This window comes from Lynx rufus, unplaced genomic scaffold, assembly GCF_022079265.1.
Source record: "Lynx rufus isolate CCGP_SWC_20201006 ecotype Redwood Valley unplaced genomic scaffold, mLynRuf1.p SCAF_13, whole genome shotgun sequence".
Classification (NCBI taxonomy): Eukaryota; Metazoa; Chordata; class Mammalia; order Carnivora; family Felidae; genus Lynx; species Lynx rufus.
Window position 1 is genome coordinate 11035732 of NW_025814827.1, and position 21370 is coordinate 11057101.

A 21370-nucleotide genomic window follows, 5' to 3' on the forward strand; every position below is an offset into this window, starting at 1 on the left:
CTGAGAGGCTGTTCCAGTTCATTATTCCTCCACATAGCCTCTTCCTTCCTTACCTCCAAGGCAAGACCTATGACAGGTTCTCTATCCCTTACACTATTGCTGGCTATTCAAACAACCAAAACAATGGACCCCTCCTGCACAGAGAGATCAATATGCCCAGGCCCCCAGAGATAAGAGAGTAATTCCAGAAACTTCAATACACCATCTGTGAGATTCTCTCTCTTCCTGTCAGAAAAACTTCCTCGAGTTCTGAGAGAAAGGAAACTTCAATTATACTTCCAGCATTCTTTCTGAAGGTCAGCTGCCTCCACCTTTTCGGATTTCTACTGCCCCTGTGGCAAAGTCACATGAAAGTAAGCCCCTGGCGTGGGCTTTACCTAGCTTACGTAACTCTGCTCCCTGTGAGCGCCACACCCCTCTGTCTTCACTGAAAACCACAGAACATCAGAGCTGGAAAGGACCCTAAAGATTATTTAGTCCAATCATCCATTTAACACACACGAGGAAATTGTAACTCAAAGAAGTGAAGAGACTTGTTTGCACTGCTTATCACCTCAGGTTCTCTGACTTTCCTACTCCTTTGCAGCTAAAATCTGGGCTCAGTTCCCAATAAAAGAACCATATTCTCCTTTGGTTTTCATCTTATTTCCCCCCACAACCCTTGCCCTCCTATTTTACTAAACTACTAGTATTTATTTCCTAAAATGGAAAGGGAAGTGAGAAAAGAGAAAACATACCTCTGGTTTCACAGGGTCTAAGAACTCCAAGTGAAATTCATAGACATTGTCTCCTTTGGCACCATGTCCCTGAGCTAAAAAGAAAGAAATGTGGGTTACAATGTGAACAGGCAGAGCAAGGCCATCCAAAAGCTTGGTGCAGTTCTCTCAGAAGCATACAAATAGTAATGGGTCCTTCCAAAATGAGTAGGGGCTTGTGAGCAGAACTACTCGACAGGTAGATAAGCTGAATCCCAGACAAAAGTTTTATCTCCACATGTCCTTCTAATGATCAGTTCCAGAATATTTACTGAATCTTCCAATGTGGCCTTGATAATACCCAGTACAAATAAGAGGCAGGAAAAGCAATACAGAAAGCAAAGCCAAAGGTATCACATAGATATAAATTTAACTTTCACATTTACTTTGGTGCTGAATTCAGAACAGAGAAATATCAGGTGGGCGTATTCTCTTGACTGCAGTTAAGGAGAGTTGTGTGGAGAACACAGAAGTGCTGGACTGTCTCAGAGAAAGCTCTGAATCTAACATCTCCCTACCAATGACAGAAAAAGGAGACGCTCACTTCTCCTTTAGCACATCCCAAAAGGAATGAAAAAGAGAAATATAATTTCCTCGGCTCATTTCTGAGAGAGGATAAATGGATCTGGGATGAAAATCCCTGGGTTGCCCATTACACCATTCCTGTGCTTTGATATGGCTCCTTTCCCCAAATCAAGCAGGTGCCGTGCCTAGGTGCCAATGACTGCTAGACATCCCTTCCTCTCTAACTCTCTGACTTGTCTATCATTTGGTTCCCTCCTGGATTCTCATTCCTCATCTGGCCACATGTGGTACAACTTGCCTAATATCTGCTATATACAGGTGGCTACTGTTCTCTAGGACCATAAATTCCTTAAGGTTGAGCAGTCCATAATCTCCAACTGGCAAGATACACTTTCATCACTTAACTTCCTCTCTCAAATGTATAACACCCCAAAAATCTGAGCTGCTACAAGTGTTCTCATCTTGAAAAGCAGATACGAAAGCCAGGCTGTGCTTTCATGCAAATATACCAAGGTAGATGGAATCTCAAGTAAAGCAGAAACTCGTCAATATCCCATAACCCCAGTCTCTTAAGTAATGGCATTCCAAAGAACTAGAACAAAGAGAGAGCAGGGAAAATCCCATCCCATTGGGTGACAATGAATCTGGACCTACCCTCTCAGGCCCAGCAGCATATCTGCTGACGAACTAAGGAGAAAGGAGACAGAGGCAAGTTCACAGAAACAACGACTGTCAGAGCAGCAAAGGCTCGAGGTATCATCCAGAATGCCATGTTTCTTAAACTGGCCTTTGAGTGTACCATATCAGGGAGCTGCAAAATCTATTCAGAAAATTTCTATTTTTTGTTTTGATTATAATCTTTAAAAAAAAAAATCATAGTCTGGATCATCTAGATGGCTACATTATAATCAACTACTGACATACAAGTTTAGCAGCTGTGTTTGTGGCCATGTTCACAGCTCCAATAGAGCCAAATATCACTTAAAGTGACCATATTTAATTCTTAACATGTTTTCTCAAACTGGGGCCTATGGCCTGGGAGGATCCTTAGGACATATTTTCAGGTGTCCTTAGGTCCTAAAGTTTCAGAAACACAGATTATAACCAAATACCTTCATTTTATAGGTCCACAGAAGGCAGTAAGTTGTCCAAGGTGATAGCGGGATTAGAACTAGAAGATAGATCTCCTGATTTCCAACTCGGGATTCTTTCTTGCTCTATCTACTGCCTCTCCAAGAGAAAAGTGGGACTTTAAATAAGTTCTTTGACTTTTTCAATCATGTATTTCAAAACAATCTAGTTTACCCCAAGAGCAGCAGAGAGGTGAGCATCAATAGAAAGTGAATAAAACAAATAGACAAAAAGAAAAAGAAACCACCACCACGCCTCTGTAGCTGTGTAGAAAGCGGGGAGCATTTGCCCGGATACTGACCTTTGAAATGCAGCACATTTTCAGTGATGCTGATGGCAGGATTCTGTGAAAAGAGACCAAGGATGCAAGAAGGGCATTTTAATAGGAGAAAAATGAAATTAACACCGGGCTTACTTCCCTCCATCCTTCCCCCTTAGGGACTTGACCTCCTACCTACACCTCCTCCAGAAAATACATCTAGTTGTTTATTCACAGCTCTGTACGGGATTTCTCCGTGCCTATCTGTACCCATCTGAGATTGCAGGCTGCTGCAAGAAGAACCCTAAACTGTTCTCACTGTGCAGAACTATCAGATACTGAGTCAGTTCGTTCTGCTAATGGCAAATGGCACAAGGTGCTACGTGAGGTGCTTCCAGGGAATACGCAGATCTCCAAGACTCAGTCCCTGAGCTGTGGAGGCACAGAATCTAGTGGAACAGATGAGTCATTTCCTGTGAGAAGATATCAAATAGTATCAAATAACATATGCTCAAAACCAAGAGAGTAGTAAAAAGCAGTGAGTATTATGGGCACTAATAAGAGAGCAAGCTCAAGAATCGAATGGCTGGGGCAAGTTTCACCAAAGGTGGGGCCTATAATGCAACATGAAGAGTCAATTAATTCCAACAAGTAGAGAGAAGGGCTGACAGTCACAGGGGATTGGTTCAAATTGAAATGTACAGTGCCCTCACCTCATGCTCCTCATGCTCTTAACCCCCATCCAAACCAACACTAGAAGAGATTAAATTCTCCAAATTGTTCACTTATTCCCAGAAGTTGATACGTGCCTTTAACTTCATAACTTAAAGTGAAACTCTTTTATCAATGGATAAGAAACTACTCACCTCCTACCTCCCAGCTCAAAGTTAATAATCAGGGAGCAGCGTGTTTCCAGTGACATAACTAATTCATTTAATTTTTCCCCTGTAGGCTCAGTTCTCTGTGCTGAGAGCTCCATCATGCATTGAAGGAAACCGACAAGACAGAGAGAAGGTTGGAGAGGGGGTATACTCATGGGGAGTGGGAGCCTGCAGGCTCTATTCACAGCCAAGAGTGTTAAGAAAAGGGAAAGAACAAAGGCTGGGGTGGGTGGGGGCGAGCAACTGGGCCGAGCTTTATGTTAAGAACCTCCCTAGTGGGAGTACAGACTTCAGGCTGAGATGCTCATGGAAAGGAGCTAAAAATCTAGATGATCTTCTCTTTCACAGGAAGAGGCAGTTAGGAAACCTCAGTAAAAGAGGCTACACTTCCAGGGACATAGTCCCTCAGTAATGGAAACAGGGTTTTGATATAGCTGTTCTCATTAAATCTAAAGTTCTAGAATGTCTGGAGGTAAATTTCCTACCGAGGTCACTTCTTGCCCAAACTGGGTATGTTTCCTATACTCTAAATCACTTGGAAGGAAAAATGAATAAAATTGAATAGGCAGCCAAAAAACTACTAACAAACAAAAGTCCAGGACCAGATGGCTTCACAGGTAAATACCAAACATTTAAAGAAGAGTTAATACCTATCTTTCTGAAACTATTCCAAAAACTTGGAGAGGAGAAATGCTTCCAAACCTATTCTGTGAGGCCAGCATTACCATTATACCAAAACCAGAGAAAAGAGATTACACACACACACACACACACACACACACACACACACACACACAATTACAGACCAATATCTCTGATAAATACAGAAACAAAAATTTTCAACAAAATATTAGCAAACTTAAATCAACAGTACATTAAAAGGATCATACACCATGATTGAGATTGATTCCAGGGATGCAAAGATGTTTCCATATACTAAAATCAATCAACATGATACACCACATTAACAGAATGAAGGATAAAAGCCACATACATGATCATGTCAATAGATAAAAAAAGCATCTGACAAAATCCAACACCCAATGATAAATACAATGATATAATTTATCATCATTTATGATTAAACCTCTCAACAAAGAGTGTACAGAGGGAATACCTCTCAACATAAAAAAGGCCACATAAGACAAACTCATAGCTAATGTCATACTCAATGATGAAAAGCTGAAAGCTTTTCTCTAAGATCACGAAGACAAGGACACCCACTGTCCCCACTTTTATCTAACATAGTACTGGAAATCAGACTAAATAAATAAATAAATAAATGGCATCCAAATTGGTTAAAAAAAAGAAGTAAAATTGTCACTATTTGCAGATAACATGAAGCTAATAAATACAGAAAATTCTAAAGACTCCGCCAAAAAACCACTAGAATTAATAAATGAATTCCATCAAGTTGCAGGATACAAAATCAATATACAGAAATCTGCTGCATTTCTATACACTAATAATGGACTATCAGAAATGGAAATTAAGAAAACAACTTCATTTACACTTGCATCAGAAAGAATAAAATACCTAGGAATAAATTTAACCAAGGAGGGAAAAGACCTGGATTCTGAAAACTGTAAGACACAGGTGAAAAAAATTGAAAGATGATGTAAATAAATGGAAAGATATTCCAGGCTCATAGATTGGAAGAATTAATATTATTAAAATGCCCATACTACCAATAACAATCTACAGACTAAATGCAATCCCTATCAAAATACCAATGGCATTTTTCACAGAACTAGAATAAATAATCCTAAAATTTGTACAGAGCCACAAAAAGACCCCAAATAGCCAAAGCAATTTTGAGAAAGAAGAAGAAAGCAGGAGGCATCATGCTGCCTGATTTCAAACTATACTACAAAGCTATAGTAACCAAACAGTAGAGTACTGGCACAAAGATAGACACAGATCAATGGAACAGAATAGAAAACCCAGAAATAAACCCAAGCTTCCATGGTCAATTAATCTATGGCAAAGGAGGCAAGAATATGCAATGAGAAAAGGACAGCCTCTTCAATCAATGGTGTCAGGAAAACTGGACAGCTACATGTAAAAGAATGAAACTGGACCACTTTCTTATACCGTATACAAAAATAAACTCAAAATGGATTGAAGATTTAAATGTAAGACCTGAAACAATAAAACTTCTAAAAGAAAACATAGGCAGTAAATTCCTGGACATTCATCTTTGAAATACTTTTTACATCTGTCTCTTCAGGCAAGGACAGCAAAAGCAAAAACAAACAAATACATCACTCCAGAAAGCTTTTGCACAGTGAAGGAAACCATTAACAAAACAAAAAGGCAACTTACTGAATGGGAGAAAACATCTGTAAGTGATATATCCCATAAGGGATTAATATCCAAAATATATCAAGAACTCATATACAACTCAACACAGAAACAAAACCCAATTAAAAAAAGGGGCCCAGGATATGAATAGACATTTTTCCAAAGAAGACATACGGATAGCCAACAGACACATGAAAAGATGCTAAACATGACTAATCATCAGGGAAATGCAAATCAAAAGTACAATGAGATTATCACGTCACACCTGTCAGAATGGCTATTATCCAAAAGAAAAAAAAAATCTTGGTGAGGATGTGGAAAAAAGGGAGCCCTCATGTACTGTTGGTGAGAATGTAAATTGGTCAGCCACTATGGAAAACAGTATGGAGTTTCCTCAAAAAATTAAAATAGGACTACCATATAATCCAGCGACTCTTCTTCTGGGTATTTATCCAAAAAAAAAAAAAAAAAGAAAAGAAAAAAGAAAATACTTTGCTAAGATTTAAGAACTTTTTAAATGTTTATGTATTTATTTTGAGGGGGAACAGGGCAGAGAGAGAGAGAACCCCAAGCAGGCTCTGCGCTGTCAGTGCAGAGCCCGATGCAGGGCTGATTCTACGAACCGTGAGATCATGACCTGAGCTAAAATCAAGAGTCAGACACTCAGCCAAGCCCCTGTCAACTACAATTTTTTAAAAAAAGAATATAAATTTCCTGCCAACGTCTACTTTGTTGCATCTCTCAAGCTTTGAATTATTATTTTCATTATCATTCAGTCTAACATATTTTCTAATATTCATTACTGTGTCTTTCTTGATACGTGGGTTACTAAGAAGTATTTAATTTCCAAAATACATGAGATTTTCTAGTCATCTTATTATCAATTTCTACCTCAACTGCATTGTGGTCAGAGGATATTCTCTGTGTGATTTGAACCCTCTCAAATTTGTGGAGACTTGCATTAGGAAGCAGTATACAATCAAATCGTGTAAATGTTCTGAGTGTACTTAAATGTGTGTTCTAGAATTGTTAGACACAGGGTTCTACATATGTCTACTGGGTTTACTGTTAACTATTTACTCACATAATCTATATCCTTACTGAATTTTACCTTGTTATTCTATCAATTACTGAGAAATCACACTACTGTAAACGTCTATTTCTCCTTGTACTTCTGTTACTTTACATAATACTGAAGCCACGTTAGTTACATATAATACTGTTTTGCCTTCCTGGTGAACTGAAACCTCTATCATTATGAACTGACCATTCAGTCTCTAAAAATACATTTTGTCTAAAATTCTTATCTGATATCAGCATCGCTATACCACAGGGATCTGCATTTACTTCTGCCAGGCACCTATGGGCTCTACCAATTGAGACCACTTTAAACTAAATTCATGACTTGAGGATTTTTAGATCGCCAAAACTGTACAGTGTATTTGAGCTACATAATCTTTTAAGAGCCAACTAATGATTTTAACTCTTCAAGGACCTTTTCCTCCACTTTACTCAGTGCTAAGACATCTGGGGAGGAGGGGATGGGATGGACTTACTTCTAGGTCATCGCTACCCTAAGAGTATAGTCCTCTGAAGTACTTTGTGCGAAGAAGGGTTTCCTGTTACATATTGCATATTCGATGGGCTTTGGTCTTATTCTGTCCCCTGCACTCTGTCGGGCAAAGTTCAAGTGTACTCAGTTGAGCAAATGTTCTCAGGACAAAGCAGTTTCTATATTCAGCTTTACCAGAATTCCCACTTTAATTTCTAACCTGTTCACTCTTTGATGATTTTAAGATTTTCACTGAATATTTTTAGTTCTCAGGATCTGCACAACCTAGCCCATCTTTCACTAGAGAAGAATTGTACTTTTGCTTATGAAAAGAGGAGTGGTTAGGGACAAGGGTAAAAGGTGACTCTGAAGTTAGGTGGACCTTAGTTCAAATCCTAATTACACCACTTTTATTTCTATCATTCACTTTCAAATCCATAGCAACTATTTTTTTTTAACTTTATTTAGAGCAGGAGCGCGCGCGCGCACGCACGTACGTGAGTGGGGGAGGGGCAGAGAGAGAGGGAGACAGAGGATCTGAAGTGGGCTCCGCACTGACAACACAGAGTCCAACACGGGGCTCAAACTCACGAACCTGAGATCATGACCTGAGCCAATTCAAGACTCAGACGCTTAACCAACTGAGCCACCCAGGCACCCCAGCAGCCATCATTATTTTTAAAACAACAGTAACACCACTTTTTTCACAAAATTGTTGCAAGAATTGAACAGTAACATGCACAGTCTGGCAGCTAGTAAGCACTCATATTCCGGTTACTTTTCTTCCTCTGACTAGAATGCCCTTCTAAGCTTCCTTATCTGTTGAATACTATTCATCCTTCAAAATCCAGGCCAAATATTAATTCCTCTTCTCTCCTACTCACCTCCAGCATTAATAGTTTCCTTACTATTTTGTCTTTATTGTCATTATAATAATTATCACACTGTTCTGCAATTATTGTTTATTGGTGCATGGGCCCCTCTAGACTTGAGCTCCTTGATGGCAGGGGCTGTGTCTTATTCATCTCTGAATTCCTACTATCTCAACAACTAGTGAACTGAAGTTAAATCAATGCATCCCATTTTCATAATTTCTGACAGAGCTACAGAGTTCAGGGAACTATCTGCTACCTAAGCCTTTAGACATTTAGATCTCATTTAAACCATTCGTATTTCATTTTGCACGTGTGTGATTAATATATGCACAAAAAAGTAACATAGCAACCATGGAGCTGCTATCTTTAAAAGGGACTGTTTCCAAAATCAGCCCTTGGCTGGCATCTGGGAACCTGGCTTTCCTCCATCACCTAACAGTTGGTTCACTGTGCCTAGATTGTGCTTACAATGTGATTAATGGTGAACACCAACTTTCCTTCTGGGAGTCTAGAATTTTGGTACATGGATGCTGCACCTGTAAGGGGCTTCCATGGACAGAAACATTACATAAAAGTCACTGCATTTTTCACTGCTGGGAAAAAGAGCAACTCAAGTATACAACCTCACAGGAAAGAGGAGGATGAGGAGCCCTGTGCGTGGATTTCTCCACGCTCCACTGTGTTTTTATCCTTTGCTGATCATATACCCTTTCACTGTCATAAACCTTAGCCAGGAGTACAACCATATGCTGAATCCCATGAATCCTTCTAAGTGAATTAGCAAACATAGAGGTGGGTGTTGGGCATCCGTGCCAAAAAGTGTCTCAACCCAATGTTTTATTTTGGAAATTTTTAAGTTCACTTTAAAAAGTGAGGGAAAAAAAAGAGTGTAATGAACACTCATATGCCATTCATCAATTGCTTGTATTTAATCACACTTACTTTTTCTACTACATGATTTTTCTGAATCATCTCACAATGAGTTGCAGACATCGTGACGCTTCACCCCTAAACATTTGAGCACGCTTCTTCTAAAAAGGACGATGTGGTAAGTATGTAAGAGATGTATCATCTAACAACCAGTTTATATTCAAACAACTGTCTGAAAAAAAAAAAAAACGTTTACTTGTTTCAGTTCTCTACTGTAACGCAAAACTTGGAGGCTTGAAGCGAAACTATGCAGGTTGACTGGGCTCAGATGGACGGCTCCCTGGGATGCTCGCTAGGCCTATATATAGTATACTGGGCTGAACATCCACTCACATGGCTCAGAGTTGATGTTGCTTGTCATCTGGGAGTTCAGCTAGGGCTGCTGATCAGAGTACCTGTGTGTGTGACCTCTCTCTGTGATCTGGGTTTCTTACAGTGGGGCTGCTGAGTTCTGGCAAGGAATGTCTCAATAGCAAGTGTTCTAAGAGAGAGAAAGCATAAGCTGGCAGTTCTCTTAAAAAAAAGTTAGGTCTGGAACTGACTACAGCATCATTCTGCAGCATTCTACTAGTTAAGCTGCCACAGGACCTGTCCAGATTCAAAGGAAGAGAAAATAGAGTCCACTTCTCAACTGAGCTCTTGATATGGGTGCCTTTAAACCACTACTACATGTATACTTTTTTAAAAAAACCAATCCAGAATCCAATCAAGGATCATACATCCCATTTGACTGTTTAATGTCTATCTTAACCTAATACAGACTTCTACTTTTATTATGTTTAATCTATGCCAGTTGTCTTAGAAAATATATCACGTCCTGGATTTGTCTGTACATTCCTTCATATTAACCATTTTTGACAAGAATACTTCATAAGTTATATAGGCACTTCTTTTTTTTCGTTTTCTTTTTTTTTTTTTTTTGATATGGATACTTCTTAAGGTATCATAAGAAGAGGCCCATACTGTCATATGGGTGATACTAAGTTTGATCATTTGATTAAGAGACGGGGACTGCCAGAACCCTCTACTGTAAAGGTACTTTTTCTTTTGCAATTAGTAAGTAATCTAACTGTCATCTCCTATTCTCTAACTCTTTCCTCCAGCTGTCACCCACTGTTAATCCTTGCCTGATTTGGAGGCTCCACAACGATTTTCTAATTCAATCATTCCTTCATTTTTTTTTTAAGCTGGCATTCTTGTGTAAGGAAGAGCTTTTTTCCCCTTTCTCTCTCCCTTCCCTCTTTTATTTTAAATTGAAATTTTTATTGAGATCATTGTAAATCTACATGCAGTTATAAGAAATAACACTGAGAGATCCTTTGTACTCTTTGCCCAGCTTCTCCCAATGATATTTTACATAATTATACATTGTATACATATTGTACATAACATACATAATTATACATATTGTATAATATCACAATCAGGATATTGATATTGATACAATCCACTCAACTTCTTCCTAGTTTCCCTGTTTAACTGGTATTCATTTGTGTGTATGTGTGTGAGTTCTATATAACTTTACTACAAGTATAGGTTCTTCTATCCATCACAGTCAAGATACTGAACAGTTACAGATCCCTGGTGCTTAACCACGCCTACCTCCTGTCCCCTTCCCCCAGCCTTCCCCATAGCTCCACCTTCATTTCTTTTTGACTATCACTATGAACTGGTGGATCTTCTTTTTTACTTCTACCAAAATCCACTACTATTCTTATTCTTTTTGATGTTCAAATTATCACAAATTTGGCCAGTGGAAATCTCTTCAAACTGGCTGCTATGTTATTCTGACTTGACCTTATAGCCTTTGAGGATGTTGTACTTTTCTCTAGCACAGACTTTTAACAATCTGCCATTTCTTCAAGGAGCCTTAGTGCATTTAGTGGGAAATGGTAATTCAGGAAACAGGATCTGGCACATTGAGGTATACTCAATGCTCATTTTTAGTGTCTAGCTGGGAATTTTTAAAATCACATTGTCATATTTAAATTTCCAATTCAAATTTACTATTATAGAGCTTCTCATCTTCTGTCACTCAACATTTTTATCTTTTTACTTACAGTGAAAATCTTGGTTCCTAATAGCATTAACCTATTTACTTATTTGTGTGATCCTCAAAAAGTTTCTGAATTATATATCTACTTTTACTTACAATAAACCTACTGAGTAAAATATAACATTTATTTGCAGTTCTTTTTGTTCTCAGAATGTATTCTACTAAAGAACCAGAGTACTGTGTTCAATCGTTACTTGCATTAACTTACTCATCTGGATGGCTATGGTATCCACTTGAAATATAGTTAGGTCCTTTTGATTGTACTTTTGAATTTCAAGAGTTGCCATTGTATTCTTTTTTATTGAGTTCTATTTTTGAATACGTAAAATACTCACATTGTCCAAAAGTCAAACTTTGTAGAAATGTATCTTCAGAAGTCCTGTCTTAAAGCTATCTCCCTCTACCAGATTCCCGCTCACCACCTATAGGTAACCATTTCAGTAGTTTCTGGTTAATCTTTCCTTTATAGGTATGTGTACACGTCTTCCAAAAAATAAGTAAATACACCCAGATATTCTTGTATCCCTTTCATTCTACATTAAAGGTAGCATATAACATACATTCTCACATACCTGCTTTTTTCACCTAACCCAATCCTCACCAGTTCATACAGACCTCACTTGTTCTTTTTACAGCTGCATTATATTCAATTGGGTAAACATAACAGTACATATCCCCTTCAATCTCCCTTTTTGGAATCCAAATTCTACTTAAACTTTAAAATGCGGGGCGCCTGGGTGGCTCAGTCGGTTAAGCGTTCGACTTCAGCTCAGGTCATGATCTCACAGTTGTGGGCTGGAGCCCCACATCTGGCTCTGTTCTGACAGCTCACAGCCTGGAGCCTGCTTCCGATTCTGTGTCTCCCTTTCTCTCTGCCTCTCCCCTGCTTGTGCGCTCTCTAAAAACAACGCAGCTCAAGCCCCACATCTTTTAGAAAGAAAGCCTTCCTCTTATCTCTGAACTCCAAAATGCTGCACCACTGATTTCTCTGCCCATCCCTTCCCCCCTCCCAGAAAAAACTTCTTTAGAAGTTATCTATAATCATTACTTCTTCCTCACCATAAACTTACTCTTAAATCTACTCTGAGGGGCGCCTGGGTGGCGCAGTCGGTTAAGCGTCCGACTTCAGCCAGGTCACGATCTCGCGGTCCGTGAGTTCGAGCCCCGCGTCAGGCTCTGGGCTGATGGCTCAGAGCCTGGAGCCTGTTTCCGATTCTGTGTCTCCCTCCCTCTCTGCCCCTCGCCCGCTCATGCTCTCTCTCTGTCCCAAAAATAAATAAACGTTGAAAAAAAAAATTAAAAAAAAAAATCTACTCTGATCTAGCCTCCATCCCTGCCATTCCACTGAAACTGTTATTATCAAGATCAATAACCTCCATGCTGGCAAATCCAATAGACATGTTCAACCTGTGAGCATCACTGGACACAGCTGAATACACCCCACAGAAACACCCCTATCCCCTGGCATCTAGAATATCACAGGACACTGGGTTTTATGCCTCACAGGCTACTCCTTCTCTATCTTTTGCTGTTCTTTCTCCTCTGCTCAACTTCTAAATGGCTGAGTAGCTCAGGACTCAACCCTGGGCTGCTTCCTATCTCCATCAGTTTTTTTGTTTTTAATTTTTTTTTAACGTTTATTTATTTTTGAGAGAAAGAGAGACAGAGTATGAGCAAGGGAGGGGCAGAGAGAGAGGGAGGCACAGAATCCGGAGCAGGCTCCAGGCTCCGAGCTGCCAGCACAGAGCCCAACATGGGGCTCAAACTCACGAACTGCGAGATCATGACCTGAACCAAAGTCAGACACTTAACTGACTGAGCCACCCAGCTGACCCTCTACCAGTTTTTAATGTCTATCAGTTTCCTGTCATAAACTGGCATCGGGCCAAATTACACCCACACTATTTTATATGGCCTGCAGAAATTATTTTTGTTTTATTTATGTATTAATTTTTCATCTGAATTCACCACCAAGTACTTCCCACCCAGGGATTCTGCAGGAGCTGTTCCCTCTCTCTGTGACATTCAGTCCTCATCATTTTGCATGGCTTCTTCACATTTAGGTCTCTGCTCACATGACACTTCCTCAGACAGCTTCCCTAACAACCCAGTCTGAGGCGGTTCACATGATTCTTTCTCCTATTTGTCTTGTTTGGCTTTCTCCGTAACATTCACTATTAGCTCAAACTATTCGATGAACTTGTTTACTTCTATTATCACTCTTCCACCACCACCAGTGTCAGCACATAAACTTCATGAGAGGAGGGACCTCCGTCTGCCTTGGCTCATGCCCAAGTCCCAGAATCTGAGTCTAGAAGACTCCCAAGCACACAGTAGGCATTTACATACATTTGTTCAATAACTTCAGTGTAAAACTATGACTTTTTTTCATTAAAAAAATCTGGATTTCCAGCTTCTCTTTCACAAAATAGAGAATTAGATGCCAACCTCAGATCTGCATTCTTGCACAACAGTAGCTCCCTCTGTAAGATGAACCCTATTCTCTCCAACTGACCACACTCCCCACCCAGCTCACTTCACATTTACTGGCACTCACTATATGCCAGATATCGTTTAAAAAATTTTTTTAAGTTTATTATTTATTTTGAGAGAGAGAAAGAACACACACGAGCAGGGGAGGGGTAGAGAGAAGGGGAGCGAGAGAGAATCTCAAGCAGGCTTCGTACTATCAGTGCGGAGCCGGACTCGGGGCTCAAACCCACGAACCGTGAGGTCATGACCTGAGCCGAAACCAAGAGTCCGACACTTAACCAACTGAGCCAACCCAGGTGCCCCTGCCAGGTATCATTTAAAGTGTTTCACATTACTAGCTCACACGCAGAAACACACAAAGCCCTATAAAATAGGTACTATTACAACGATTTTACAAATGGGAAACTAAGGCTTACAGAGGCTTTGTAACTTGCCCAGGATAACACGATCAGCAAGTGGCAAAACCGAGATTCACATCAAGGCAAAAAGAGACACCCAGGCTCCTAATCGCTACGCGGTATTTTGGGCATTTGAGTTGGTAACCTTTGATCTACAGTCTCTACCTGGGTGAGCTCATCCTGTCTCAGGAATTTAAATACTACAACTTATTAACTGACAACTCCAAACTCTGCTATATTTCAGCAATTCTGAAGTGCACATTTTTTTCACATTTAAAATCTCTAAAATCAGGATATATACTCCCATAGATAGTGGCACCTTACCAGTGCTCTGGTAAAGTGGCAGCCATGACGTGGTTGTCACTGGCTGAACATGTGAATTTGGCTATTGTTCCAGATGGCATGGCGACACGGGTGTAACTCAGTTTTTCAGTCAACAAACCACTTGCAGGCCATTTGAGGAAGGAGTAGGAGTCCTGATTCTATTCTGGAAATGTTCTGTTGACGTCTTCTGGTAACATCAAGAAGTCCCGCATCAAAACTTATAAATAGGTCCTGATGACTTGAAAAAAAAACAATGCTCATGTAGAGCGCTCTCTCAGAAATGCTGCATTTCTGGTCCTCTTAATGGCACAGAGGATGATACCATGTGGAAAAGCAGGGACAGTGACATCTCTGAGCTGAAGGTGGTTCAGAAGAGTGAGTTCTAAAATATGAAGATGGTTTAGAAATAATTTCACTAATTTATTTTGCTTAAACTTACATGTACAGAAGAGTGAACTATATATGTAAAGATATTTAGGATTTTTAAAATTGTTTTTAAAAAAAGAAAATAAGCAGCCCTGACAGCTGAAACTGATCTGACATTCACAGCTAGATCTCAAAATTATTACAAGCTGTTCTACAGCTCACAGCAAAGCCATTTTTGCTCTCCTACACAAATAGTCTCAAATAAAACCAGCTGACCTCAGGTTTCTCTGAGACCATGATAAAATGACACAAAGTAAGGTCAACTCATAATTTTGTCTTAAGAACAGGTCACTATGCCATCCACAAAATATCCAATCATAGAAATGTCCCCATTTTCTACAGCATCGAATCTAAAATGAATCCCTACTTCCTTAGACCCTTTCCCAAACATCCAAGTTTGGGATTTCTATTATCACTTATTTCTAACACCCCCTTACTGAGATACCCCAAGAGTCCCCAATACGTGTTCTCCCTCATTGAAACAAGCAATAAAGCCACTTGTTAAAACAAGGTGTTTCTGGTGGTCTTTGACAGAGGGGGAGTTGTATAAAAACGTCCCATTGCTGAACAATCTCACCAACAACCGATAATGTTAGACTTTTCATCTCTCCCAATCTAAGAAATATCGGTTTACTAACAAACACTATCCCTTCAATTTACATGTCCCTGATTATAACTAAGATCAAGCATCTTCTCAGGTATACTGGCCATTCTTGTTTCCTTTTACTCTGAATTGCTTATATTTTCTGCCCCCTTTTTAATGGGTAATATGTCTTTTCCTAATTGATCTGTAGTGGTTCTTTATATATTTCCAACGTTAATCGTTTGTCGGTGATGTGTGCCGTAGATATCTTCTTCAGGTTTGTCTTAAATTTGTTAATCTTTAGGGTTTATGCTTTGTGTGTCTTATTTAACACATTCTTCTCTGGTCCAATACCGTAAAGACAGTCTCTTATATTTTCTTTTAGTAGTTTTGCTTTGCATTCAGGTCATTAACCCACCTGGAATTAACTTTTGTGTATGACATAAGGCAAGATCTTATTTTATCTTTTTTGCTATCTGTGTTTTGTTGTTGTTGCCATTGCTGTTGTTGTTTGGGGGTTTCTTATTTTTTATTTTGGAGACAGAGAGTGTGTGCAAACAGGGGAGAGGGGCAGAGGGAGAGAGGGAATCTTTAGCAGGCTCCTGACCTGAGCCAAAAAAAAAAGAGTCAGATGCTGAACAGACTGAGCCACCCAGGGGCCCCTCATTTTGTTATCTGGATTACCAATCATCCCCAAACAATTTCCCGAATTGTTCATCCTTTCCCCTATTAATACGCAAAGCCACCTCTGTCGTACAATACGTGTGATACCATATACGGATAACTCTGCTAATAGACTCTACCTTGTTCTACTGCTCTTTGGTTTCTCTCATCTAAGGTTTAACATCACAATATAATCCCTTTCATTTGAATAGCAAACTAGAATTTACAAAGCACTTTCAAATCCATGATCCAATTCAAACTTCAAAAAAATCCTATGAATGAGGGGTATTCAAAATTTGTGTGAAGAACCTGAGACACATAAGGGTTAAGTGAATTATCCACAGCCCCTAGACGGTAGGTAGAAGAGCAAGAACCCACCCTCATGTCTTCAGTTACCACTCTTTCTACCAGACTGTCTATCAAGTAAGGACAACAACAGTATCTGCCAAACAGCTCCTGAACAGAGGTATGCACTTTGTTCCCATATAACTTTAAAACAAACAAAAACCTTGATAAATGAACAAATGCTCTAACAACTACAGTTGCCGTGGCTGGCACAAACCTGTATGTTATGCTTATCTTGAAAATAAACTCTGTTGTGAAAAGGACTCTGCCCTAGCCCCCTGGACTCCAGCTGGCATCTTTGCTACTGCTTACCTCAAACTCAGACAATGCTGCAGTTGAAGCCTTTACTGTATACTATTCCTCCTCACATCAGTAGTGGTTTCTCCGCAGCCACTAACCCTGTACCTCCAAAGACAGAATGGAGACGTGAAAACTGGACAGTTCTTTGTGTCTTAGAGAGGGAGGGGAGGGGAGCTGCTGCCCCCAAATTGGAATTCAACACTAAAACTCACTAACATAGAAGCTGTGAAACATGCCAGAAAGCAGGGAGCAACAGAGAGCTGTCCAAAAACCCACCACCTAGCTTAATGAGATAAGGGTAGTAGGCACGCTGCAAATGGTTTTCACTGAGTAAGTGCATTGCTTCATTCGGACCCTGAATCACAGGTCCACAGCCCTGCACTGGGCAGTTAAGTGAGAAATTAAAAAGAAAGAGCAGCTCCTGACATTCAGAGGGTGGCCTGTCACAGCTTGGCCACATTATTCTCCTATTAGGCATAATGGCACAGAATACCCACCTCGGACAAGGTTATTATGAAACGTTAATGAAATGAGACAAAGGTCATTTCATAATTTTGGGTAAGCACAGACAAAAACATGGCCACTACGCTACCCACAAAATACCAGACACCCTTTCTCTCTTGGCCAAAATGAGTGACTGCTACTTCTCTATCAATTACTTTTATTCTTTTGCTAGTCTCTCCGCCCAACAGATAAGATGTATTCAGATAACCAACCACAGAATTGTCCCTGTTTTCTGACAGCATCCAAATCCTACAATCAGTTCCAACCCCCTTAATGAGACACCATTGTCCCCCATGGGCTATGCTCTCCTTGCTGGAATGAATAATAAACCCAACCTGTTCAACTAGAGGTGTTTCTCCGGCAGTCTTTGGCTGTCATGCATTGACACGGTACAAGTCAGAAAACCCAAAAGTTTATGCCTTTCTCTTTCTGGAAAGTTCTTCCAATCTCAGTTTGAGAAGAACACTTCATCTTATTTCTGAAGGTCATGTCTAACTAAACAAAAGAGAGGTAACAAATTCCTTTGACACCAGGTTAAAGGAGACCTGGTTCATAGTCAACTCTAATTCTACCAATAAACATACCCATACACAAAACTTTTTGTTTGTATAAGATAATATGCTTCTTCTAGACAGTATGCCCTTGGAAAGCTGAGACTATCTGACTCATCTTTATAAATCTCTAGTACCCCACACAAGGTAGAGGATTTCTTTTACGAACGGTACTAACATGTTGCTTTTGGAGGAAAAATGTATTTTTTCCCAAACATAAAAGGATTCTCTATCCAAAAGAAAGTTCCATTTTCTTCCTCCACCTTTACATTTCCTTATCTATAACACATTTCAAATGTAAACTTTTCGTGTTTCTAAACATACCAAGTGGGATGAACATGTGTTCATACTTCTTAACTAAGAGGTTGAGATCTCTTAAGACAAACATAAGTATGATGCATTCTTTCATTTGTCCAACTAATTTCCATTTCTTTCCACCACCACCCCCCTATGCCCTTAAAACACCTTTAGTGTTTGCAGCTTCAAAAGTATCCCAGAATAGTACATCCTTATTACATGATAACATCTAGAGAGGACAGGGCCTGAGTTTAACTGGTCTACATAATGCTTGACTAAATACTTTTTAACAAGAGACTCTCATAACTAACACACATTCCACACTTATTGAGTGAGAACCCTCTCCAAATGGGGACTTTGATTCCCATCAACAAAGATTTTGTTTGTTTCCTTCTTTATTACAACACCCTGAAGAGCACAGAACATTTACTCATCTTCTGATGCAAAAATATAATTCAGTCTGGTTTAATACATTAAATGACACACCATGCAATGTCACATCCTATTTAAAGGCATTCTGGCCAGTATTGTCTTTATCTTTCAACGGGAAAACAGGTTTAAATTCCAGAAACAGATTCAATTCAACAAATTCAAATCTACACTGAAAGAGCACCTACACGCACTTCACAAGACAATATGCCAGGCAGGCAGAGGGACAGAAGCACAAACTCCTGACTCAGAGGCAGTGAGCTGAGTGGAGTGAAGGAGGTTACGAATTGCCACAGATATCAGGGAGAAGTAGGGAGTAAGGATGACCGGGGAAAGAACATTCCAGACTGAAAACTCCAGTTTCTCAAAGACTGGAATCCCGGATGCTCTGGACAGAGGCAGAGGCTACACAGGTCCTGGGATCTCCACCATTTAGGGGGCAACAGCTTGTTCATGGAGGAGGCTAAGGAAATCAAACATAAATGTTCGATGTAACTTAATTTTTAAGTTCTCTATGCAACTCCTCAAACCTGAGCTCATAGCCTTCAGAATAGGGGCGGAAATCGCTTTCTCGGGGTCCCCCGGATTTTAAAATTAAAATTAACAAGAATGATTTCCATCACTGAACGGTTGGAAGGTGGGTGTGGCCCCTCTGGGGCAGCGGCGGGCCTTGTGAACGTCGGACAGGCCCAGCTGGACCTCTCAGGCGAACGCCAGGCGTCCTAGCAAGCCACGGTCACTCTGAACCCCTGGCCCAACGAGCTCATCCCACGTCTCCAAGGGCCTTGGCGAACTCGAACCCCGGCGGCCAGGCCTCCAGGGCCGGGCTCGGGCTCCATCAGTCCTCAAACTGCGAACAAAGAGAAGGCCCGGGCAGCCTCTGAGACCCGCGCAGGACTCACGCAGCACCCGAAGGTACCTGCAGCCTTCAGGGGGTCGCGCCCCAGGCCCGTGGTGTGCGGGTGCGCCTCGACCAGGGCCAGTTCCTGCCAGGGCCTGGACGCCGAAAGTGCACCGCGTCGCCGAACCCGTTGGTGCACTGCAGGCTCTCCAGCGCGCACTGGGACAAAGAGAGTGGCGAGGATCGGCGGGTCCCGGGAGCTGCGACCCCGCGTTCGTCCCGCCGCCCGCAGCGGCCTTTACCTGTACGTCACTCAGCTCCACGCGCAGATACAGCTCGCGGTGTCGCTGAGCCCAGTAGACGTGAGGCGTCAGCACTTGATTCTCCATGGCCACACCGCACGGGGCGCGGGGAGACGGATCGCTGCGCCTCGCTGCCTCGGATGGTGAGAGACTGGTGCCGGTCGAACGCAGGCCACAAACCCCTGCGCTCTTGAGCGCCGGCAGCCGCCAACCTCGAGACACCCCACGCTCGCAGGCTGCGCCTGCGCAATGACGGGGGTGGGGGGCGGTGGCGCGAGCTCTAGACCTCGGCGCGAGCAGGGCGGGGGCGGCACGGGGCGCAGAAGTGGGAAGGGGCGGGCCCAGCACGAGTGACGCCAGAGCTTGATACAGCGGTTTGGGGAGTTGGGAGTCAGCAGGTGCATGCAAGGCCCTTTCCCCTCTTCTCCGGGGCGATGCTTTAAGATAGGCTTAAAAATGAAAAGTCCTGGAGACTCATAAAGAACTGATCAGCGTGAGAAAGGGATTGGGACTGATGTATCTGGAAGATCACCCCGTTCTATCACCTATTTATTTCAACGTTTACTGAGAGCCTATTAATTGCGCTGGGCTTCGAAGCTAAACACTGGAGCTAAAGCAGTAAGACACAGTCCCTGCTGTCCCGAAATCCTGTAATTACAGACACAATAAGAATGATGATATTATAGGGGAAGGAGTATGGGAAGAGGGTGGAAGGGTGTTCTAAGAGGGAAGAGTAAATGTAAAGGCCCGAAATTTTCAACGCAGTCTCATAGAACTTTATGCGGTGATGGAAATGTTCCATTCTGCGCTGTTCGATTTGGTAGCCACCAGCCACATGAGACTTTGTGTACTTGAAATGTGGCTTGTGAGACTGAGAAATTGAATTTTCTATTTTATTTACTTCTAATTAATTTATTTTTTAATATGTATTCAGTTTTGAGAGACACAGTGTGAATGGGGGAGGGGCAGAGAGAGAGGGAGATACAGAATCTGAAGCAGGCTCCAGGCTCTGAGTTGTCAGCACAGCGCCCACAGACAGACCGGGAGATGATGCCCTGAGCTGAAGTCGGAAGCTTAACTGACTGAGCCACTCGCGCCCCAACGTCTAATTAATTTAAACAGCGACATAATAGTGGCTATCCTATTGGCCAGAGCAGGAGACTTTTCTCTCTTAAAAGTAAGGGACCCAGCCTAGATACAACACTAGTTTATGTCTAATTTAAGCTATCTTGTCTGTATCCACTTTCATCCCTAAGTCTGCTGCAGTGAAGAGTTTAATAGGAAGCAACATTACTATGAAAACCAGAAGTCTGGGACAAAAATGAGACTTATAATTCAGTTCTGTTGGCACCGATTTATTTAGCAAAGTGCTGAGCACAGGGATCCAGAGATGAAGAGCTATGAGACGGGCTCGGGGGGCCTGGGTGGCTCAGTCAGTTGAGTGTCCCAGTTGGGCTCCCGGCATGATCTCACAGTTCGTGAGTTCCAGCCCCTTGTCAGGCGCTGTGCTGACAGCTCAGAGCCTGGAGCCTGCTTCCGATTCTGTGTCTCCCTCTCTCTGCCCCTTCACTCCTCATGCTCTGTCTCTCTCTGTCTCTCAAAAATGAATAAATGTTAAAAAAAATTTTTTTAAAAAAGAAATGAGA

At 41.3% G+C, this 21370-nt stretch overlaps 1 protein-coding gene across 1 annotated transcript in view; it reads right to left on the reverse strand.

Moving 5' to 3' along the window:
• The window catches only part of HACD3 (3-hydroxyacyl-CoA dehydratase 3), a 38232-nt gene extending 18301 nt beyond the window's left edge, over window positions 1–19931 (reverse strand). Inside the window, exons 1-3 of the mRNA XM_047074932.1 lie at window positions 19725–19931; window positions 2713–2755; window positions 738–811 (exon numbers count right to left, since the gene is read on the reverse strand). Of these exons, the coding sequence (XP_046930888.1) occupies window positions 738–811; window positions 2713–2755; window positions 19725–19811 (204 nt within the window). The 5' untranslated portion in view covers window positions 19812–19931. The remainder of the gene's footprint in view (window positions 1–737; window positions 812–2712; window positions 2756–19724) is intronic.
• Window positions 19932–21370: the final 1439 nt, after the last annotated feature.